General features: G+C 47.6%; 1 protein-coding gene and 1 long non-coding RNA gene across 2 annotated transcripts in view; one reads left to right on the top strand and one right to left on the bottom strand.

The window, feature by feature from the left end:
- Positions 1–1,744: 1,744 nt before the first annotated feature.
- Positions 1,745–23,182, top strand: LOC120989763. The gene is made up of 3 exons (XR_005776317.1): positions 1,745–1,757; positions 3,940–3,944; positions 23,061–23,182. It is a non-coding gene; the product is annotated as an uncharacterized LOC120989763 (long non-coding RNA).
- LOC120989759 (uncharacterized protein At2g34460, chloroplastic-like) overlaps positions 3,182–23,695 on the bottom strand; it is a 28,001-nt gene continuing 7,487 nt past the window's right edge. Inside the window, exons 2-5 of the mRNA XM_040418055.1 lie at positions 22,589–22,732; positions 11,367–11,568; positions 9,169–9,336; positions 3,182–3,554 (exon numbers count right to left, since the gene is read on the bottom strand). Of these exons, the coding sequence (XP_040273989.1) occupies positions 3,397–3,554; positions 9,169–9,336; positions 11,367–11,568; positions 22,589–22,723 (663 nt within the window). The 5' untranslated portion in view covers positions 22,724–22,732 and the 3' untranslated portion in view covers positions 3,182–3,396. The remainder of the gene's footprint in view (positions 3,555–9,168; positions 9,337–11,366; positions 11,569–22,588; positions 22,733–23,695) is intronic.

The following is a 23,695-nucleotide window of genomic DNA, read 5'->3' on the forward strand; positions in this document are numbered from 1 at the left end:
CACTAGCGATCCGCTAGTGTCTGCTCTACCAAACAATCCTAATATAATAGCTTTTGGGGCAGCCGTTTCGCTAAAAAAAGAACTTATATTGATATGCTAATGAGCCTCTAGGTGCTATGGGGGCGTCATTAGCACCTAGAGGCTCGGTCTACCTTCACAAACTGCCGCCGCCCAGTGCGTCCCTCCAGCATGCGATCCTCCCTGTGAGCCAGCGGACGAATTCTCGCGCATGCGCCGTGCGCGTATGTATTCGGCGCATGCGCAGTGAATGTCTGACCGCTTTCTGCACAGACATCTCCACTGCGCCTGTTCCTCGGAGCACTATGACGTCATCGGCGCAGGCGCAGTGGAGATGTCTGAGCAGGGAAGCGGACAGACATTCACTGCGCATGCGCCGAATACAGACGCGCACGGGGAGGATCGCATTCCGGAGGAGATGGGCGGGCTGGAGGGACGCTCTGGGCGGCGGCATTTTGTGAAGGTAGACCGAGCCTCTAGGTGCTAATGATGCCCCCATAGCACCTAGAGGCTCATTAGCATATCAAAATAAGTTCTTTTTTTAGCGAAACGGCTGCCCCAAAAGCTATTATATAGTAGGATTGTTTGGTAGAGCAGACACTAGCGGATCGCTAGTGTCTGAAAGCATTTATGTGAAAACGAAGTGGTAGAAACCCTTTAAGACTGCTTCTGTCATATGGAACTGAACCTAACAGAACTGTAAATAGTAAACCGTTCCAGTAAAGAAAGTTTTGGTTCACTACAAACTGTGTACCTCACTTTTTACTATTATAAATCGGTGTGCCACCGTTACCGACATTGTCGTCACAAACTTAAAGGGACCTTGCCACCGGCACATTAAACCTGCAACATCCAGGGCACCTCACCTACCACCAGCCTGGTCCCTATACATAGAGAGTGCCCCAGAGGACTTCTGTGCCAGCCTCTCCTTCACTGCTGTACGCCTGCCCAGGGTCTCCCTATAAACTGTAGGTAAACAAGAGCAACCCTCGTTTGCCTAATAACCGTGACCTCACTATCGCAATACCCTGCAGGGCTGCGTACTGCATGTGTTCCTGTGCCTTGATCTCTATACCAGACAATTAAAGGGGTTGCCTCACTTCAGCAAATGACATTTATCATGTAGAGAAAGTTAATACAAGACACTAATGTATTGTAATTGTCCATATCACTTCCTTTGCTGGCTGGATTCATTTTTCCATCATATTATACTGTTGGAATAATGCCAATTATGTTATGTATTGCAACAACTACATTATGTGATTTTCTGTTTCCAGACACATTGTGGCAAGGCTGGCTGGGCGCAAGTTGAGATGAAACGCCGCCCCTTGGGCAGATTGAACACGATTCAAGCAGGTTATAAAACTTCAGTTTACTGTATTTATAAGGTGGACAGGGGGGATACGTAGATGATTCTAATACACTTTATAAGACCTGTACTGTCATATATATACCTAAATATGCTTTTTGGGCCTGTCAGTGTCCCTTTAAGTTGTTAATAAAGTACTGCTAAAAAAGAAAGGTAGGAAGGGGCGGAGACTTGCTGCATGAGAGACAGAGACAGAAGCAGATGTGCTAAGATTCTGATCTTACTAAAAGTTATATTGATATGTTTTGCTGTTATTTCTGAATAAAAACCCTCTTTTTCATCATGCTGTGCCTGGTGGAGACCTGATTAATCAGCTGCCAACATATACATTGCTTATTGTTTCCATTGATCACCAAGCAATTCAGCAGTGGTGGCCTTATTTGCACACTATAGGAAAAGGCACCAGCCTCTCTGGTGGCTGGTACAATGGGAGTGCGCATAGGCTGACAATTTATTCTATAGTGTGCAAGCATGACCACCACTGCTGGATTGCAGGGTGGTCGCAACCATGGATACAAGCATTGTATGATGTGATGAAGGAAGCAATATGGACAATCACAAGACATTAGAAAGTGGCTTGTATTAACTTTCTCTATGTGATAAAGGACATTTGCTGAAGTGAGACAACTCATTTAACCCTCTGTGTACCAACCTTGGCTAGTTCCACTGGTTTACTTCTCATTTACGAATTTGGCTATATCTGTACAGATTTGGACTTTGGTTTGTTTTACTGGTTAACCTTTCATCTGCTGATTTGGCTATATCTGTACCCTCCTGGTTCTGACTTTGGCTTGTTAGATTATCCTTTCTACTTTACTTTGATCATCTGGTTAAGGGCTCATGCACATGACCGTATGTATTTTGCAGTCCGCAAAACACGGATCCGCAAACAATACGTATGACGTCTGTGTGACATCCGTATTGCGTACAATTTTCTGCAGATCCATTGTAACAATGCCTATCCTTCTCCGCAAAATGGACATAAATCGGACATGTTCTATCTTTTTTGCAGAAAGGGCATACGGAAACGGAATGCACACTGAGTCATTTCCGTTTTTCTGTGGACCCATTGAAGTGGATGGTTCTGCATACTGCATACAGGCCACAAAAAAAACGGAATGGACACGGAAAGAAAATACGTTCGTGTGCATGAGCCCTTAGTTTTCGATAGGCAAACTTGCACCTGTTTTCTGTTACCTAGGGATGCAACCTGAGTCCCTAGCAGCCAAGACCATCCTGCCTTGTGGCAGGCTTTGGTGAGTACATAGGGGTAGCCTAGACTCTGCTAATCGGAGTGGTGTATGACAATGGGTAGCTGTTTTGAGTTTGTTAGCTGTTGTTCCAGCCAGTGATGTCTGTAGTTACGTTTATACACAGGTTGCCACTAGAGTTTGGCAGGTTCAGTTTGGGGTTTAAGTGAATTATGTGATGGATTCCGTTCTCACAGAATCCATCTTGTAATTCATGCCGCATAATACAATTGTATGGCCAGCTCCGAGGGTTCCGTTCTGCTGGTCATACACTTGTATTATGCGGCATGCCAGCATTGAATTACGTTATGGATTCCGTGAGAACGGAATCCATTACGTAATTCACTTAAACCCTGAACTCAAACCTGCCAAAAGGCAGGTTCGCTCAACTCTAGGCTAGACAACCCCTTAAAGTTAGAAACACAAACCTAGTAGAACATCTTGGGTGAAGCTCTGACAAATACTGGTGTCATGACAGATGACTTGAAAATGACTTGAAAAAAACTTGAAAAACTTGAAAAAATCTTGGTACAAGAAAGAAATGTAATATTTGGATTTATAATTAGAATGTTTTATTCATTATACATAAATGTAATTCACTTTTTACAAAATTATAGATTTGGCAATTTCCATGGAGAAATAATCATAGTTGAAATAGTTTGTCTGTAATTGCACCTATGTGCTAGTAGTGTATTGTTCTGACAAAAACCTGTTTCACCTGTTAAACGAAGTGGAGAATGCACCGTGACTACAAATGTGTTATTTACAACACATTGCGACTATCTTCCTTGTCCATCTGTTGTCATTAAGAGTGGACAGCATAAAGCGTGACACATCAGCACGTGATACTGTATTGGTTATCGGGTAACCTTTATCATCTGGGACAAAATATCCTTCATGGGTCAATATTTCTTTGTCTGAAAGAGATTAAAAATGATAGATAGATAATGTTTTCTTATAGCTCTCACTGTCAGAATTAAAGGCTATGTACACCTTTGGGGGCAATTTTTTTTAAATGATTGCATTGTACTCATTTTGAGCTAAAATCATTTTCTCAATTGGTCTTTCAAAATTATGGAGCCCTTGTTTCTGTACATAGCTGAGATGCTCTAGTAGCAGCCTGAGAATTTTCTGTCTTTTCCGTCAGTTGGGGAGCTTACAGACTCCTTATCTCTGCTCTCTGATATTATAAACACTCATTATAGCTCAGTTCTTATCTTACTGATAAGAATGTGGCTTAAATAAGTGTTTATGACCTCTTAGTAGTTTAGAAATAAGGTTTATTAGATGACTAGCACAAAGTAAAAGTACCAGTCACACAGTTAGGCCTCATGCACACGACCGTTGTGTGCATCCGTGGCCGTTGTGCCGTTTTCCGTTTTTTTTTCGCGGACCCATTGACTTTCAATGGGTCCGTGGAAAAATCGAAAAATGCACCGTTTTGCAGCCGAGACCGTGATCCGTGTATCCTGTCCGGCAAAAAAATATGACCTGTCCTATTTTTTTGGCGGACAACGGTTCACGGACCCATTCAAGTCAATGGGTCCGTGAAAGAACACGGATGCACACAAGATTGGCATCCGTGTCCGTAGGTTAGTTTTTATACAGACGGATCCGAAGATCCGTCTGCATAAAAGCTTTTTCATAGCTGAGTTTTCACTTCGTGAAAACTCCGAACCGACAGTATATTCTAACACAGAGGCGTTCCCATGGTGATGGGGACGCTTCAGGTTAGAATATACTAAAAGAACTGTGTACATGACTGCCCCCTGCTGCCTGGCAGGTGCTGCCAGGCAGCAGGGGGAAGCCCCCCCCTGTAGTTAACACATTGGTGGCCAGTGCGGCCAGCCCCCCCCTCCCTCCCCTGTAGTTAACTCATTGGTGGCCAGTGGGCCCCCCTCCCTCCCCTGTAGTTAACTCGTTGGTGGCCAGTGGGCTCCCCCTCCCTCCCCTGTAGTTAACTCGTTGGTGGCCAGTGGGCCCCCCCTCTCCCTCCCCTGTGGTTAACTCGTTGGTGGCCAGTGGGCCCCCCTCCATCCCCTGTAGTTAACTCGTTGGTGGCCAGTGGGCTCCCCCTCCCTCCCCTGTAGTTAACTCGTTGGTGGCCAGTGGGCCCCCCTCTCCCTCCCCTGTAGTTAACTCGTTGGTGGCCAGTGGGCCCCCCCTCTCCCTCCCCTGTGGTTAACTCGTTGGTGGCCAGTGGGCCCTCCTCCCTCCCCTGTAGTTAACTCGTTGGTGGCCAGTGGGCCCCCCTCCCTCCCCTGTAGTTAACTCGTTGGTGGCCAGTGGGCCCCCCCTCCCTCCCCTGTAGTTAACTCGTTGGTGGCCAGTGGGCCCTCTCCCCTCCCTCCCCCTCCTAATTAAAATCTCCCCCCCTATCATTGGTGGCAGCGGAGAATACAGAAGCGTCCTGGTTGCCATGGTTACCGATCGGAGCCCCAGCGATGAAACTGGGACTCCGATCGGCACTCTCCGCTGCCACCAATGATAGGGGGGAAGATTTTAATTAGGAGGGGGAGGAGGGGAGAGGGCCCACTGGCCTCCAACGAGTTAACTACAGGGGTGGGGGGGGGCCCAGTGGCCACCAACGAGTTAACTACAGGGGAGGGAGGGGGGCCGGCCGCACTGGCCACCAACGAGTTAACTACAGGGGAGGGAGGGGGGCCCACTGGCCACCAATGAGTTAACTACAGGGGAGGGAGAGGGGGGCCCACTGGCCACCAACGAGTTAACTACAGGGGAGGGAGGGGGGGGCCCACTGGCCACCAACGAGTTAACTACAGGGGAGGGAGGGGGGCCGGCTGCACTGGCCACCAACGAGTTAACTACAGGGGAGGGAGGGGGGCCCACTGGCCACCAATGAGTTAACTACAGGGGAGGGAGAGGGGGGCCCACTGGCCACCAACGAGTTAACTACAGTGGAGGGAGGGGGGGCCCACTGGCCACCAACGAGTTAACTCGTTGGTGGCCAGTGGGCCCCCCTCCCTCCCCTGTAGTTAACTCGTTGGTGGCCAGTGGGCCCCCCCTCCCTCCCCTGTAGTTAACTCGTTGGTGGCCAGTGGGCCCCCCTCTCCCTCCCCTGTAGTTAACTCATTGGTGGCCAGTGGGCCCCCCTCCCTCCCCTGTAGTTAACTCATTGGTGGCCAGTGCAGCCGGCCCCCCTCCCTCCCCTGTAGTTAACTCGTTGGTGGCCAGTGGGCCCCCCCCTCCCTCCCCTGTAGTTAACTCGTTGGTGGCCAGTGGGCCCTCTCCCCTCCCTCCCCTTCCTAATTAAAATCTCCCCCCCTATCATTGGTGGCAGCGGAGTGTACCGATCGGAGTCCCAGTTTAATCGCTGGGGCTCCGATCGGTAACCATGGCAACCAGGACGCTACTGCAGTCCCGGTTGCCATGGTTACTTAGCAATTTGTAGAAGCATTATACTTACCTGCGAGCTGCGATGTCTGCGTCCAGCCGGGAGCTCCTCCTACTGGTAAGTGACAGGTCATTAAGCAATGTGCCGCACAGACCTGTCACTTACCAGTAGGAGGAGCTCCCGGCCGGACGCAGACATCTCAGCTCACAGGTAAGTATAATGCTTCTACAAATTGCTAAGTAACCATGGCAACCGGGACGGCAGTAGCGTCCTGGTTGCCATGGTTACCGATCGGAGCCCCAGCGATTAAACTGGGACTCCGATCGGTATTCTCCGCTGCCACCAATGATAGGGGGGGAGATTTTAATTAGGAGGGGGAGGGAGGGGAGAGGACCCACTGGCCACCAACGAGTTAACTACAGGGGAGGGAGGGGGGGGGCCACTGGCCACCAACGAGTTAACTACAGGGGAGGGGGGGGGCGGCCGCACTGGCCACCAATGTGTTAACTACAGGGGGGGGGCTGCCCCCTGCTGCCCGGCAGCACCTATACTGTCGGATTTGAGTTTCAGATCTAACTCATATCCGACAGTATATTCTAACGTAGAGGCGTTCCCATGGTGATGGGGACGCTTCAAGTTAAAATATACCATCGGATTGGAGAAAACTCAGATCCGATGGTATATTAACTCCTGACTTTACATTGAAAGTCAATGGGGGACGGATCCGTTTGAAATTGCACCATATTGTGTCAACGTCAAACGGATCCGTCCCCATTGACTTGCATTGTAATTCAGGACGGATCCGTTTGGCTCCGCACGGCCAGGCGGACACCAAAACGACTTTTTTTTCATGTCCGTGGATCCTCCAAAAATCAAGGAAGACCCACGGACGAAAAAACGGTCACGGATCACGGAAAACCCGTTTTTGCGGACCGCAATACGGTCGTGTGCATGAGGCCTAAGTAAAACAGTTTACCCTTTGTGACAGAATAGCTCAATATTATTAATAAAGGCCAATTTAAAATATAATTTTTAGCCAAAATGAGTAAAATACAATCTTAAACAAAAATTTCCTCCATAGGTGTGCATATCCTGGGGTTACATTTTTATATATGGACAGAATGGCATAAAAAGCATTACTCACCTTCCAACACTCAGCAATTGATTGGCTGAGTAGGCATTTCTTACATGTTGAGCCAGGACAAAAAAAATGGAGACCAGGGAGACTTGGTAAGTATTGGAACAGTGTTGGTCGAAAATCAGTGAGGAGATTGGTCCTTTTTAAACCATTCTGCCCCATTTATAAAAATGTAACTTTGGCAGACAGACCCTTAATTGGCCAATATTTAATACACAACATTTATTAAGAATACCTCCGTACACGACATTTGAGGGGGTATGGTACAATTGATTTTATTTTCATCTGGATCCCACCCTGGTACTGAATTTAGTTATAATATAATGTCCTCCATGATGCTGTTACTTATGAGGGTGTGCTACAGAGAGATAGCGATAAGGCTACTTTCACACTGGCGTTTTGGTTTCCGTTTGTGAGATCCGTTTCAGGGCTCTCACAAGCAGTCCAAAACGGATCAGTTTTGCCCTAATGCATTCTGAGTGGATAAGGATCCGTTCAGAATGCATCAGTTTGCCTCCGTTCTGCCTCCATTGCGCTCTGGAGACAGACACCAAACGCTGCTTGCAGCGTTTTGGTGTCCGCCTGATGATGTGGAGGCAAATGGATCCGTCCTGACACACAATTTAAGTCAATGGGGAAGGATCCGTTTTGACTGACTGACGCAATGCAAAACGGATCCGCCCCCAATGACTTTCAATGGTGTTCAAGACGGAACTATTTGGCCAATGTTAAAGATAATACAAACGGATCCGTTCTGAACAGATGCATGCGGTTGTATTATCAGTACGGATCCCTTTGTGCAGATACATGACGGATCCGCACCAAAAGCGAGTGTGAAAGTAGCCTAAGTTAGAAGTGTCTCCTCTTCTGGGAGGAGTTCCGATTTTTTCTATGTATGACTGCTCATGAATGTTCCTTGTGTCCTGGCCTTGTCCAGCCACTCTTAGGCCCCTTTCACACGGGCGAGAATTACGTGTGGGTGCAATGCGTGAGGTGAACGCATTTCATCCGGACCCATTCACTTCAATGGGGCTGTGTACATGATCTGTGATTTTCACGCATCACTGATGAGTTGCGTGAAAATCGCAGCATGCTCTATATTGTGTGTATGTCACGCAACACAGGCCCCATAGAAATGAATGGGGCTGCGTGAAAATCGCAAGCATCCACAAGCAAGTGCGGATGCGGTGCGATTTTCACTCATGGTTGGTAGGAGACGATCGGGATGGGGACCCGATCTTTATTATTTTTCCTTATAGCATGATTATAAGGGAAAATAATAGCATTCTTAATGCAGAATGCTTAGTAAAATAGTGATGGAGGGGTTAAAAAATAAAAAACAATTAATAAACTCATCTTAACCCACTTGAACGCTCAGCCTGGCAGGTCTTCTTCCTTTTGTGATGAAAAGGACCTGTGGTGACGTCACTGCGCTCATCACATGGTCCATCACCATGGTGATGGACCATGTGATGAGCGCAGTGCTGTAATCAAAGGTCCTTTAGCCAGGTCCTGAAGAAAGTAGAAAGAAGAGGCGATCCGCTACACGATCAAGTGGATGGGGTGAGGAAAATTTGTTCATTATTTTTAACCCCTCAATGGACATTTTACTAGGCATTCTGTATTAAGAATGCTATTATTTTCTCTTATAACCATGTTATAAGTGAAAATAATAAAATCTACTACTAAAATCTTCTTCTGTGAAGAAGTTCGGGTCTGGGTACCAAACATGACGATTATTCTCAAGTGCGTGCAAAATGCATTAAAACACTTTGCACTCGAGCTGAAAAATCACGCATTTTCCCACACCCGCATCTTGTCCGGCCCTCACACGCGACGCCTGTGTGAAAGAGGCCTTAGAATGCAAAATTAGCAGATGCATGATCGATTATGTGACATGGCATTCTCTACTGATATCATGTACTAACTCAGATTACCTCCCATAAACTAGGGAAAGATACACACATTGTGGATTTGCCCCTATGGCCAGATATTTCTAATCATTTTTACAAATATATGTATAAAGTGAAATGTCTACCTGTCACCGGTGTATTCTGAAGTCCAGGTGGTCTTACAACAGTCCAGTTAATATCAGAACATTCTTTTTCTAGATATTTTTCCATCTCAAACATGTTTGTGAGAACACTTTTAATTAGCGGTATCAATAGATTCCTCACGAAGAATGATGCATTTTGTGCGGAGCTAGCTGTTAATGAAAATATGATTATTGACCTAAATCTGCAGGCAATTAAATACAGCTTATAATTGTCCTACATTTCTACCCATTTCTGGATCATCCATCGGCTATATATATATATTTATATATATATATATATATATATAAATTCAGAAAAATGAGCGGCACTCCAAAGGATAAAAGCAGTGAACCCTTTATTCACACCGGTGGTGCAACGTTTCGGCTCGAGTCACGAGCCTTCCTCAAGCTTGAGGAAGGCTCGTGACTAGAGCCGAAACGTTGCACCACCGGTGTGAATAAAGGGTTCACTGCTTTTATCCTTTGGAGTGCCGCTCATTTTTCTGAATTTATCCATCAGGGAAACCAGTCCATTCCCTTTGGGACGTGCACCCGCCTTTCCCTCTGGAGCCAGTGCCGCCATTTTTCTTTCTATATATATATATATAATATATATATATATATATATATATATATAGTTAGTCTGAAGGCAAGGTTTCATACACATGGCAGAACCATGTAGCAGATGCTGCACGGAGACATACGGACTATGTGCTCCCTGCAGTATAAAATTTTCTAGGTGAGAAGGTTTTTTAGACATCCATAGAGAAAATGATTATTTACAGAGTCAGGGCTCATGCACACAACCGTAGCCTTTTTTGCGGACTGAAAATTACGGATTCGCTAAATACATATACCGTCCGTGTGCGTTCCGCACCAGCCCTCTATAGAACTGTCCTATCCTTGTCCATAATACAGACAAGAATAGGACGTGTTCGGTTTTTTTTTGTGGGTGCGGCAGACACGGTGCGCTGTCCACATCTTTTGACGCCCCATTGAAAAGAATGGGTCCGACCCACAAAAAATGCAGATTGGATGTGGACTAAAACAGCGGTCGTGTGCACGAGCCCTCATACTAAGGAACTGCTAATCATAGACACCTTAGACTGCTGCCACACGTTCAGATTTTTTTAATGCAGTTTTTGAAGCCAAAACCAGGAGTGATTTATATCTTCAGTAAGTGGCTGACAATTAGGGCTCATGCACACAAACGTATTTTCTTTCTGTGTCCGTACCATTTTGAAGACCGTAAGCGAAACCATTCATTTCAATGCAAAAAAAATGGAAGTTACTCTGTGTGCATTCCGTTTCCATATGTCTGCATGTCAGTTCTGCAAAAAAATAGAACATGTCCTATTATTGCCCGCATAGGTCTACACTCACACAACTGTATGAGTAAGTCTGCATCCATTCGGCAATTTTGTCAAATGATGCGGACAGCACACCGTGTGTTGTCCGCATCAGTAGTTCAGTTCCGCGGCCCCGCAAAAAAGATAGAGCATGTCCTATTCTTGTCCGCAATTGTGGACAAGAATAGGCATTTTCTATGGTAGTGGTGGCTATGTGCGGCCCGCAAGTTGCGGAACGCACACGGGCCGGTATTCGTGTTTTGCAGATCTGTCACTACAGTCATGTGAATGTATCCTAACGGACAAGTATAGGACTGTTCTATTAAGGACCAGCTGTTCTTTCCCGCAAAAGTTCTGCAATAATTTTTTGCAGATCCGTGTTTTGCGGACCACAAAATACATAGTCGTGTGCATGAGCCCTTACTTATGCCACTGTATCAAGACACTGTCGTAAACTGCGCCAAAACTTGTCAAATTGATGTATCTAGATTTTTATAAATCCTCTGCACCTAGCTCAACGAGGAGGTGTGGTTTACCAGAAAAGGGGCATGGCTTTACTTGAAAGGGGATGTGGCCTAATAGGCGACATTTAGCACCAAAATTGCACCTAAAATCCTGTCTAAATTCTGCACCACATTTGTCATCCAGCCTGAGCCTGTGATAAAACTGGAACAGGTCTAGTCAGCCTATCTAAAGTTTGCTCCATCTATAGGATTAGTATATCTGCCCCAGTGTTGCATTTTTTCAGTGCAGAAATAAAAAAAAGATACAAAACTTTCCTTTGTAACTTTTCCTTTGCTTGTAGAGCAACCACAGAGAAAATCTGAAAGTTATAGTGTTGTAGATACATACTGTCTGTGTACCAGGAAGTCATTGTCACCATTCGATTCACTCCAGTCTGTCGCATGGCACCCACGATGGAGGCAATGGAGTCTGTATAACCACTTATTGATGAGAACATTTTATATTGGAATCCCAGGCAAGAGACAACAGCATCCTGTCCTTTGAAATGTTCAGCTAATGAGTCTGCGGAAAATATATTAGCTTCTACTACCTGGAAAAAGTGCAAACATGTTAATAGGCTAGTTACTAGTATACTACAACATAAAACATATCGTGTTACAGGGAACCTGCCACCGGGATTTTGTGTATAGAGCTGAGGTCATGGGTTGCTAGATGGCCGCTAGCACATCCGCAATACCCAGTCCCCATAGCTCTGGGTGCTTTTATTATGTAAAAAAAACGATTAGATACATATGCAAATTAACCTGAGATGAGTCCTGTATGTGAGATGAGTCAGGGACAGGACTCATCTCAGGTTAATTTGCATATGTATAAAATAGTTTTTTTTACACAATAAAAGCACACAGAGCTATGAGGGCGGGATATTGCGGATGTGCTAGCGGCCATCTAGCAACCCATGACCTCAGCTCTATACACAAAATCCCGGTGGCAGGTTCCCTTTAAGGCAACAAATGCTCAGGATGTGAACATAGCCTATGCACCTGCAGATATCCCTCACAAATGTGCATGCAAGGTCTGGAACTTAAAGGGTATCCACACTTCAAGCTTTTCATGACTGATCATGGTTTGAGCCTTAACCCTTTCAGGACCAGGGTCGTGTTATTTAGTCTTAGTCTTTTTTTTACAGGACACATACAGCTTTCTAATTATTTAACATGGAAGCTAATATCATTTAATTGTGTAGGTCTTAGTTAGGGAAGTATGGGGAAATACAATTGTTAATGTTCTGTTTTACCTGATGGCCATGCGAATTATGTTCAGGTGTTCGTGTGATGCAGGATATGTATTATGCATGTGGCTTCTAAGGGAAGGAAGGGGGGGGGGGGGGCTTTTTAAATTATTTTTATACTTTTTCATCCTTTTATTTTTTTCAAATTTTATTATGTTTTCTATTCATTTGTATTAATTATTTTTTTAATTATACTGTTACTTATATATTAACAGCTACTTGTCCAATTGCTGTCACTGGAACCTGATTGTTTTGGATCCTTAAAACAGCCCCTGGACAAGAGAAGGTTAATAACTGTCAGATATGAAAGCTACTATGCTCCTGGGATCACTTCAGCTGACTACTCCTGCGTTGTGGGAAACGGGCAATCGTGGCCTTCCATTGGCATAAGGATATGACTACATGACATGGCCATACCACATGAGTCCAATTAACTAATTAGGGCCATATTGTTTAGTCAGTCTTCATTGTTAATGGCTACATGGTTTTACAGATAATGCAGTCCTAATTAATTGGACTCGACCACAATACTGCTGTCCGGATGTTGTTCTCCACTTCATGCACGGGATGAGTGAGGGTGTGTAATGGTTTATATATTTTTTTTATGTTAACAGATTCTGGCCTTTAAAAAAAAAAAAAAGTCCCCCCTGGAAAACCGTTTTATGGGTCTCATCAACACCAGGACCTAGCACGGAGTGCCAGAGATGCACCTAACTTGGGCTACTTTCACACTAGCGTTTAAGTTTTCCGGTATTGAGTTCCGTCATAGGGGCTCAATATCTGAAAAAATAGCTTCAGCTTTGTCCCCATTCATTGTCAATGGGGACAAAACTGAACAGAACGGAAGGCTCCAAAATGCTTTCCGTTCCGTTTAGTTGCGTTCCCAGACCGGAGTGCAGACCGCAACATGTTGTAGTTTGCTTTCCGTCCTGGGATGTGGAGCAAGACAGATCCGTCATGACCCCAATGCAAGTCAATGGAGACGGATCCGTTTAACTCTGACACAATAGAAAACAGATCCGTCCCTGATTGACTTTCAATGCAGTTCATGATGGATCCATCTTGGGTATGTTGCAGATAATACAACCGGATCTGTTCATAACGGATGCAGACGGTTGTATTATCAGTAACAGAAGCGTTTTTACTGAACCCTGCCGGATCCAGTAAAAACGCTAGTGTGAAAGTAGCCTTATTAGGAGACATCTGCCTCTTAATAAATTAAGTGCATCTCATTCCAGCGCACAGAAGATCAACACGCCGGTCTTGATTTATTTCCCCCTTTGTGTTTTGAGAAAAGTTTTGATAAGTCATAGAGACATATCACAAGTTTTGATCGCCTGGGGTCTGAGTGCAGAGAATGAGAACTCATAAATCTTCATTGCAGAGGATGGAATAGAGACCGGTCCATAGTCTTTCTATTGAGTCCGTCTTGCTTCGTCTTCTGCAGCGAGGCTAGAGGGTGATATAAGTACTTCTCTCCCCTTGTTCTAGCCATCAGTAGGGATCTCAGCACTCAGACCCTCACAGATCAAAACTTTTAATATGTCTCTATGACATATTAAAAGTTTTTTTCAAAACTCAGTGACCCTTCAATGCCCAGAGCAAAATGTATCCTTTTTGAATGCTGCATTCTAAGGCCCCTTTCACACGGGTGAGAATTCCGCGCGGGTACAAAGCGTCAGGTGAACGCATTGCACCTTCACTGAATCCGGACCCATTCACTTCTATGGGGCTGTGCACATGAGCGGTGATTTTCACGCATCACTTGTGCGTTGCGTGAAAATTGCAGCATGTTCTATATTCTGCGTTTTTCACGCAACGCAGGCCCCATAGTAATGAATAGGGCTGCGTGAAAATCGCAAGCATCCGCAAGCAAGTGCAGATGTGGTGCGATTTTCATGCATGGTTGCTAGGAGACGATCAGGATGGGGACCCGATCTTTATTATTTTCCCTTATAACATGGTTATAGGAGAAAATAATAGCATTCTAAATACAGAATGCTTAGAAAAATGTGGATTAAGGGATTAAAAAAATAAATAAAAAATTAACTCACCTCCTCCTCTTGATCGCGTAGTTGCCGATCTCTTCTTACTTCTTTAATCATGAGCTGCCGGCTAAAGGACCTGTGGTGACGTCACATCACATGGTCCAATCACATGGTCCATCACCATGGTGATTGGACCATGTGATGAGCTCAGTGACGTCGCCACAGGTCCTGAAGAAAGAACAGGAGACCGGCAGCTACGCAATCAATTGGAGGAGGTGAGTTAATTTTATTTATTTTAACCCTCAATTGACCTTCTACTAAGCATTCTGTATTAAAGAATGCTATTATTTTCCCTTATAACCATGTTATAAGGGAAAATAATAAATTCTACACTACAACTAACCCAAACCTGAACTTCATTGAGGAAGTTCGGGTCTGGGTACCACATTCAGTTTGTTCTCACGCGCGTGCCAAACGCATTGCACTCGCACGACAAAAAACTGAACAAAGCAACGCAATCGCAGTCAAAACTGACTGAAATTGTGTGCTCATTCGCACTATTTCCCCGCCACGCACCCGCATCCTATCCGGCCCCAATCCGTAACGCCTGTGTGAAAGAGGCCTTAGTAAAATAAAAAAAACTCAAATAACCCCTTTAATCACTTCAGTATCTAAAGGTTTACCAGATTCTGCATTTACTATAATTTGTAACCGTGACATAGCCGTAAGGCCTCTTTCAGACGGCAAGATTTCCGCGCAATGCGTGAGGTGAACGCATTGCACCCGCACTGAATCTGGACCCATTCATTTCTATGGAGCTGTGCACATGAGCGGTGATTTTCACGCATCACTTGTGCGTTGCGTGAAAATCGCAGCATGCTCTACTTTGTGCGTTTTTCACGCAATGCAGGCCCCATAGAAATGAACGGGGCTGCGTGAAAATCGCAAGCATCCGCAAGCAAGTGCGGATGCGGTGCGATTTTCACGCACGGTTGCAAGGAGACGATCAGGATGGGGACCCGATCATTATTATTTTCCCTTATAACATGGTTATAAGGGAAAATAATAGCATTCTTAAAACAAAATGCTAAGTAAAATAAGGCTGGAGGGGTTAAAATATAATTTATATATTATATATATATATATCTATATATATCTATATATATGTATAGCAGGCTGGATTCCCAGCCTGCATTTGTGGGAGGGGCATAGGGTATTTAGCCGGCGCACGCCCTCCCTCTGGTGTCGGCATCGCGCAGTGCATCTCGTATTACGGCGACGTCATCCGAGTGCGACTTCCGGTTCCGGCTAGATTGACGAAGCAGAGGCCGCGGCGGTGCGCTTCTCCCGTGCGGCAGTCCTTCGTGGTAAGTTACTCCGTGCTGCTTCGCCGCCCCACTACATCTCCGGCCGCCCACCTCCGGCTCCGCTTCCCCCACCAACGCGTCTCCTCTGCTGCGCTTGTCCGCGCGCCCTGGCCGCGCCATCTGACTCCGTCCGGCCGCGGCCTTTGCGCCCGGTCTGGGGGAGCACGCATTCCTGGCGTGGCCAGCGGGGGAGCGGTGCAGCAGGAGACGGGACGTTTGGTGCGGTTTGTTCAGGCAGCACTGGGGCAAGATTTTCGCAGGTGCACACCGAAACTGCCTTGCATCACGTTCCCCGCGTACAGTCTCCTCCGCAGCACGCCATTTCTACCAGCGTCGCATCGCGGGGGGTGCCGCACGTCTCCCCCTCCCCCCCCTTGGGTTGATTGCTTCTCCATTGTTCAGCCCTTGGGGGAGCGGCAGACGGGGACGCGGGGACACTACTCCACGACTTCCCCGATGCGTTCCACGGTGGAACGCATCGGCATGTACAATTCCGCCCACCTCCCGGAGCTCCACTACTTCCCCGATGCGTTCCACGGTGGAACGCATCGGCGTTCACAAATCGCTTTAATCATGAGGAAGCCTCCCATATCACCAACCTTCCCTGCGCTCCACCGTGGGGGCACACAGGGGGAACCCCATATACTATATACCCTGTGCTCCAATATGGAAGGCATACCACGCCCACTCCCGGTTCCTTGACTGCATTTATTCCTCACATGTATTCAATGTAGTGTTACATGAAAAGTCCAGAATAAGCTTTGGGCAGGCACGTTGCGGGGATGCCGTTGCCGGGCGGCGCGGTCTTGTTGTGCGGCCGGGCGTTCCGGGAGCAGCCGCGTGTGCCGGTTGCTAGGCACGCTGCGGTTCCGCCCCTGTTAAAAAAAAAAAAAAAAAAAACTGTGCGCTCAGATATGTTCTGTTTTCATTTACCTGTTTTCTATTTACCTGGCCGCCATGTTTTCTCCTTCCAGGGACGTCCAGGTGGTCTTCTTTTCCTGTCTTGCATTAATATGGTTCTCTCCGTGTCCTGTCGCCTGATTCGTTCAGGTTCCCTTTCGGGGTCTATCGCCCGATACGTCCAGGCTCACTGCCTGCCCAATCACCTGATACGTTCAGGTCCGGTTGCCTGATACGTCCGGGGTTTTGTTTCATTATGTCCTCCCACCTGATCCATTCAAGTTCTTTTCCGATATGTCCAGGATTGGCTCCACGTCCTCCTGCCTGATACGTTCAGGATGTTCTTTGTGCCTTCGGCCTGATACGTTCAGGTTTCTATCTTCGTGTCTGTTTGCCTGATACGTCCAGGTTTCCGTCTTCATGTCTGTCTGCCTGATACGTTCAGGTTTCCGTCTTCGTGTCTGTCTGCCTGATACGTTCAGGTTTCCGTCTTCGTGTCTGTCTGCCTGATACGTTCAGGTTTTCTGCTTCTGGTTTTTCTGCCTGATACGTTCAGGTCCTCGTCATGTCCTCTTGCTGGTCAAGCCTTCATCATGTCCTCCCTCCTGTTACGTTTGGTTCATGTCCCGTCTGGTCAGTCCTGTTTGTGACTTTTCATCTTTTTCAGAATCATTCTTGGGGTCGCCATCTCACTCCACGTCACTTTCCTCTCTTACTGTCCTGTTGCATCGTTCTCCTTCCCCATAGGTGTACCTATCACGGTCAGTTCAGGCTTCTTTATCTGTCACGCTTGGGGCCTGTTGCTCGCCATTGCCATCACGCACGGGTCATGTCTCCTCACTGCCTGCCACACTGGTCAATTCCACGCTGGCAGCCAGTTGGGGCCTCGTTTCCAGACGCGTCTCGGCTCTCGGTCTTGTTCAGGGCCCGGCGTTTTTGTTCACTTGTTCACGCCAGGTCATGTTTCATCACTACCTGATACGCTCAGGCCGCTCGGTTTTCGTGTTTTCTTTCAGGTCGTCCTTCCAACGCCTGATATCGTTCAGGATTTCTTGCGTTTTCGGCCTGCCACCTCCAGGGTTCGTTTTCTTCCTGTTCATCATCACGTAAGTTTCGTTTTTTTTGGGGTTGCACGAGGGGTTGTCAATTCACGTCAGATCCTCCCACAGGGTCCGGTCTTCTTCGTGCAACATGTCTCACGTCTCGGACATTGAGGACTCAATGTCCATCCCTGAGTCAGCGGTCTCCGAGGCAGCCAGCCGCGCGTCTTACAGGCATTGGACCATCCCCAGGATGATCGCTGAACTGAAGAAGAAAGGGATCCGCCACTCGGCATCTGCACGAAAGGCAGAACTATATCATCTGCTCTTCCCTGAATCTCCCAGGACTCCCGAACCACCCGGAGCCTCCGAAGATCTGGTCTCCATGTCGACCATTCAGCTCTCCCTGACCCAACTCCATGCGACCATCAACAACCTAGCGTCTTCGATGTCACACATCGACTCCAGGCTCCAGGCCGTCGAGAGCAAGATTGCTACGCCTCCTCCTCCGCCAGAGCCCGAAGCTGTGCCTTCTACTTCCCAGGCCAACGTCCCAGGTACAAGTCTGGCCTCTCCCGACATCGCCCCCGCGTTCTTCGTATCAGAGAACATCAGGCGGGATATCCTGGCGGGAAAGGATATCTATTTGGCCGCCATCCTAATCTCTACCCATGATACGGTCGAAAACCGGACAATCGCCTGCGGTGATGTGTCGGTGGTGCTGAGGTCTAAAGACGTCCGCCTCAACAAGAAGCTGTCCATCCCCGAATTTATGCTGACCTTCAGCCTGTACCGGGACATGGTGTGCTCCATTCATCCCCACCGCAGGGTGGAATTGGACACATACATGTACAAGGTCACCGAGCTGGGTTACAGATATGGCGGTACCGCCTTTTATGAGTGCCACCGGTCCTTCTCTGCCAAAGCTGCAGCGGCTTTCCTCCAGCACCAGCATGTTACCAACTGGGCAGTGTTGGACATGGAGATTTTTTGCAGGCACTTCGCCGGGCAAAAATCCCCAGCCTGTGCCGGTTGCCAATCAGTCCTCCATTCATCTGATTGGTGCCCCCATGTCACCAACCCATCTCCTGCCAGGCCAACGTTCAGCTCAGGGGCGCAGAAACCCAACCCCGCCACGGACAAACTCGGTCGTCCCATCACCTTCTTAGGAAAGAATCAGATCTGTAACAACTTCAACCTGGGTTTTTGCAGTTATGATAAATGCAAGGCTTTGCACATCTGCGCCATCTGTTTCAGGGCCCATCCTCAGTCCTCCTGTTCTCAACGCACGGCAAAACACTCCTGACTAGGCGGGGTCAACGTTGACCTGTTACTCTCCCTCCTCCAACAACATCATGACCCCAGTTTTGTCCAGTTTCTCACACAGGGTTTCTCGGAGGGTTTCCATACCGGGCTAGTCACCCTTCCGCAGGTCACTCATGAGTGCCCCAACCTCCTCTCTTCTCTGGCGGATCCCGGGGCGGTGGACGCTCTGTTGGAGGCGGAATTGCAGAAGGGCTTCATGATCGGTCCTTTTGCGGAATCCCCTTTCCCTCTGTACCGGGTCAGCCCCATAGGTCTGGTGTCCAAAAAATATTCTAATAAAAAAAGATTAATTTATGACCTGTCTGCTCCTCATGCATCCAGCACCCCCAGCCTAAATTCCCTGGTCCCGTCGGACGAGTTCTCCATGCAGTACTCGTCCCTGGACGAGGCCGTGGAGCTCATTTTACAGGTCGGGGCAGGAGCTTGGTTGTCAAAAGCGGACATTGCTGATGCCTTCAAGTTGCTGCCTATCCTGCCTCACCTGTGGAAGTTCTACGGCATCAAATGGAGGGCAAAATATTACTTTGCCACCCGCTTGACGTTCGGGTCAAAGAGCAGTCCCTGGCTCTTTGACCAGTTCGCCCAAGCGCTTCATTGGCTCTTGGTCAATCATGCCTACTGTCCGAGGGTCATCCATTATCTGGACGACTTCTTGCTCATCGAGCAGGCCGAACACGCCCCGGACAGGTTGGACAGCCTCCTCAGCCTGTTCAGCCGTCTGAACGTTCCGGTGGCTTCAGCTAAGGTCGAGGGCCCCTCCAGGGTAATCACCTTTCTGGGCATCACCCTGGACACAATCAGAATGGAGGCCAGCCTCCCCCTGGACAAATTAAACAGGTTAAAGGACTCTGTGGCCAGGCTCGTGGGCACCCGCACGGTGTCAAAGTTGGAACTCCAGTCATTATTGGGGTCCTTCAACTTTGCCGCCAGGATCATGCCCCAGGGCAGGTCTTTCACCGCCAGCCTGCTCAGACTCCTCCCAGCAGCCTCAGATCAGCATGCCCTCATCCACCTCGGACGCGACGCGCTGGCGGATCTGGCCATGTGGTCATTGTTTTTGTCCAGCTGGAATGGCATCTCCCTCTTCGTTCCTCAGTGGAACGAGGCCTCTCCCTTGGTGTTCTCCGATGCTGCTGCTTCCCTCGGTTTCGGGTCCATCTGCGGGGATCAATGGTTTGCGGGTCCTTGGCCCGCGCAGGTCTCCTCAGACCAGGAGGCTGCCAGGTCCTCCCCCCTGCTCGAGGTCTACCCCATTGTCGCAGCCGCTCTTGTCTGGGGGCAGTCATGGAGTAACAGGCCAGTGTGCTTCATGACTGACAACCAGGCTGTTGTTGACATCCTCGCTAGGGCTAGGTCCAGCTCCCCCAAGGTCATGCGTCTGGTTCGCAGGCTCACCTGGCTGTCCCTTCAAAACAACTTCCGCATCATTTGCAGGCACATAGAGGGCAAGAAAAATACCGCAGCCGATGCTCTGTCCCGTTTAAACTTTAATTCGTTTTTCCAGGTCATGCCGGGAGCACGGAGAGTCGGGATCAACCCTCCGGGGTTCGAAGCCCTGATCATGGACTAGAGGAGTACATTTCCGCAGCCCACGGTCTCATCCGCAAGTCTCTCTCGGCTAATTCTGCCCGGAACTATTTAACAGGGTGGAACACCTTCAGGCGGTTTGCCCTCCTGCACCCCAGGGGGGACAGGGACAGAGTCTCCTTCGTCCTGGCCTTCCTGGCGTACTGCCACAAGGAGCTCCGGTTGTCCCACAACACCATCAGACTTTATTTAGCGGGCATCCAGCACCACCACATGATCAGTCATCCCAGTCATACCTCTTTCTTTTCCTCCCAGGTGGTCAAGGCGGTTTTGAGAGGCATTCAGAAGCTCTCTTCTCCTTCCATTCCCACCAGACAACCAGTCACAGGGGATTTATTCCAAAAAATTTCTGCCGCCCTAGATGGTAATCCCTTTGGCCCTTTCAGAAGTTTGATCCTCAAAGCCGCTCTCTACCTCAGCTTCTATGGGTTTCTCAGGCCAGGGGAATTCTGCTGCACCTCAGCCCGGAATCCAGGGCCAGCTATCAGTCAGCTCCTCCGTAGTTTAGACCACTTCACCTTCTCTCTACCTTCCTCCAAAACCTCCCAAGTCGGTCCACCGGTACAGATCGAATACTTTAATTCGTTCAATCCTTGGTGCCCCGTGTCCGTGTTCAATCAGCTGCTCTCCACTCTCCATGACAGAACTCCCGATAGCCCCCTACTGCCATTTCCAGTACTGTCACTGACATCCGCGCAGTTCATCAGGCACATTCGTTCCATAGTTTCGGGTCTGGGGTTCCACGCTGCTTCCATTTCCGGACACTCCTTCCGAATCGGGGCCGCATCGGCAGCCTCCAAACATGGCGTCCCCGCTCACGTCATACGGAAGATGGGACGATCACAATCTTCCTGTTTTTCCCGCTACATCCCTCATCCACGGGTCGAGATTGCCAAAGCTTTTTCCAGTTTTGTAATTTCCAAATAATAAACTGCCTAAAATTCATGTTTTGCCCCCTTTTTTGGCTACCCGCGTCACGTGGCTAAAGGCACACCACTAGCCAAGTTAGGTCCTACCGTGTCCAGTTCCACACCCTCTTCTCAACACTCTCCCCGGAGCCTTGACCACAAGTATAGCAGGCTGGATTCCCAGCCTGCATTTGTGGGAGGGGCATAGGGTATTTAGCTGGCGCACGCCCTCCCTCTGGTGTCGGCATCGCGCAGTGCCCCACCCGACCCTCCCTCTTTTCCAGCCTCACTGCAGCTCAGACTCCCTGGGTTAGCCCCCTTTTTTGGCTACCCGCGTCACGTGGCTAAAGGCACACCACTAGCCAAGTTAGGTCCTACCGTGTCCAGTTCCACACCCTCTTCTCAACACTCTCCCCGGAGCCTTGACCACAAATATAAAATGCAATTTTTTCCCCTTATAACCATGTTATAAGGGAAAATAATACAATCTACACAACCTTGAACCCAAACCTGAACTTCTGTGAAGAAGTTCGGGTCTGGGTACCATATTCAGTTTTTTATCATCCACATGCAAAACACATTGTACCCGCGCGATAAAAACTGAACAACGGAATGCAATGGCAGTCAAAACTGACTGCAATTGCGTACCTACTCGCGCGGGTTTGCCGCAATGCACCTGGGACGCATCCGGAGCCAAAACGTGACGCCCGTGTGAAAGAGGCCTAAGAGGGATTCTTTTTTGTGGGATCAGATTTGTATTTGTATTTATACATATAATATATTGATTAACATTTATTAACTTTTTGGGGGGAGATATATGGGAAAAATGTACTTCTACCATTTCGTTTTTTGCATTTTATATTTACAGCTTTCGTTGTGCAGCATCAATAAAGTGGTAACTTGATACCAAATATGTATAGTTTTTATTTATATTTTACGTTTAATGGATAAAACATTATGTCGACACACTTAATTTTTCTGTTGATATGGTTGTATTCGTTGTTTTTTTTGCATTGAAAATATGGTCTTGCAGACAAAAATATTTGTGACGTTCCTGTGCCACCTACACATACAGAAATACATACTTCAGAGTTGAGTTGAGTTCTGGTGCCCCCTGGAAAGAGACTGACCTATACACTCTGTATAGTACGCCAGCAATAATAAATGCCTACTGTAAGTATTTGTGAGGTGAACATGTAACGTACCTTAAGTTTCTCGTGCTGAATGGTGATTTTGCTGACATTTCGCACAAGAGCTGTGACTTCATGCCCGTCCTGCAGAGCTTGTGTTACAAGGGTTGCACCTGTTTGCCCAGTAGCTCCAAGAACTGATAGTTTCATTCTGAATTCCTGTATATGATGATAACATTGATATTTAAAGGTGTTGTCCAGGATTTAATATTGATGGACACTCCTCAGGACAACGCTCACTACCTCGCGGCTTTGGTGCTGGATGTTGGTGCAGGAACTACACTGGATTGTCCATTGTGTAGTGGATGGAGCTGGTAACTGCAGCACCGCTCCCATTCACTTCATTTGGAGCAGCACTGCAGTTACCAACTCCAACTACTACACAATGGATGGAGCTGTGTAGTGCCAGTGCTGGAGCTACACAAACAGGTGATGGCAGGGATGCAAAGTGCCAGACTGTCGCCAAACTAATATCAAAATACTTTAGGGTACATCCGCACGTTCAGGACTCATGTGCGGAGAATTCGCACTGAAATCTGCAGGTGTTCGCAGGCAAATCTGTGCGGTCAATCCGCATCAATTGGATGCGGATTTTCCGCATGCGGATTTTACTAAGTGAATGAAGAAAATCCAGTCAGGAAAAAGAAAATAAATTGACATGCTGCGGATTTTAAAATCCGTACCGCAGGTCAAAATCCGCATCGTGTGCATTGAGAATTTCAAATTCTCATAGAATACAATGTACATGACCTACGGTGCAGATTTTCCGCGCGCAATCCTGATCGTGTGCATTTAGCCTAAAGGGGTTGTCTTGTTTTTTTTTTTCTTGATCACCTAATCTCAGGATAAGTCATCAATATCACATTGGCGAGGGGCTGACTCCTGGCACCCCTGCCAATCAGCTATTTGAAGAGAAATCAGCGCTCGTACGTGTCCTCTTCAAACAGCTAATTGCCGAGGGTGCCAAAGATAGGTCATCAATATATAAAAAAAACAAGTTTTTAAAATTCTTGTAAATGACCCTTTGGCATTATTAAAATGTTTATACTGCCAGCCTGCTTCCTATAGGCTCCCATACTGCACTGGTGGAAAAAAAAACCTGCTTGCTGGATTTAGGATATG

The sequence above is a fragment of the Bufo bufo genome, chromosome 2, assembly GCF_905171765.1.
Source record: "Bufo bufo chromosome 2, aBufBuf1.1, whole genome shotgun sequence".
NCBI classification, from domain to species: Eukaryota; Metazoa; Chordata; class Amphibia; order Anura; family Bufonidae; genus Bufo; species Bufo bufo.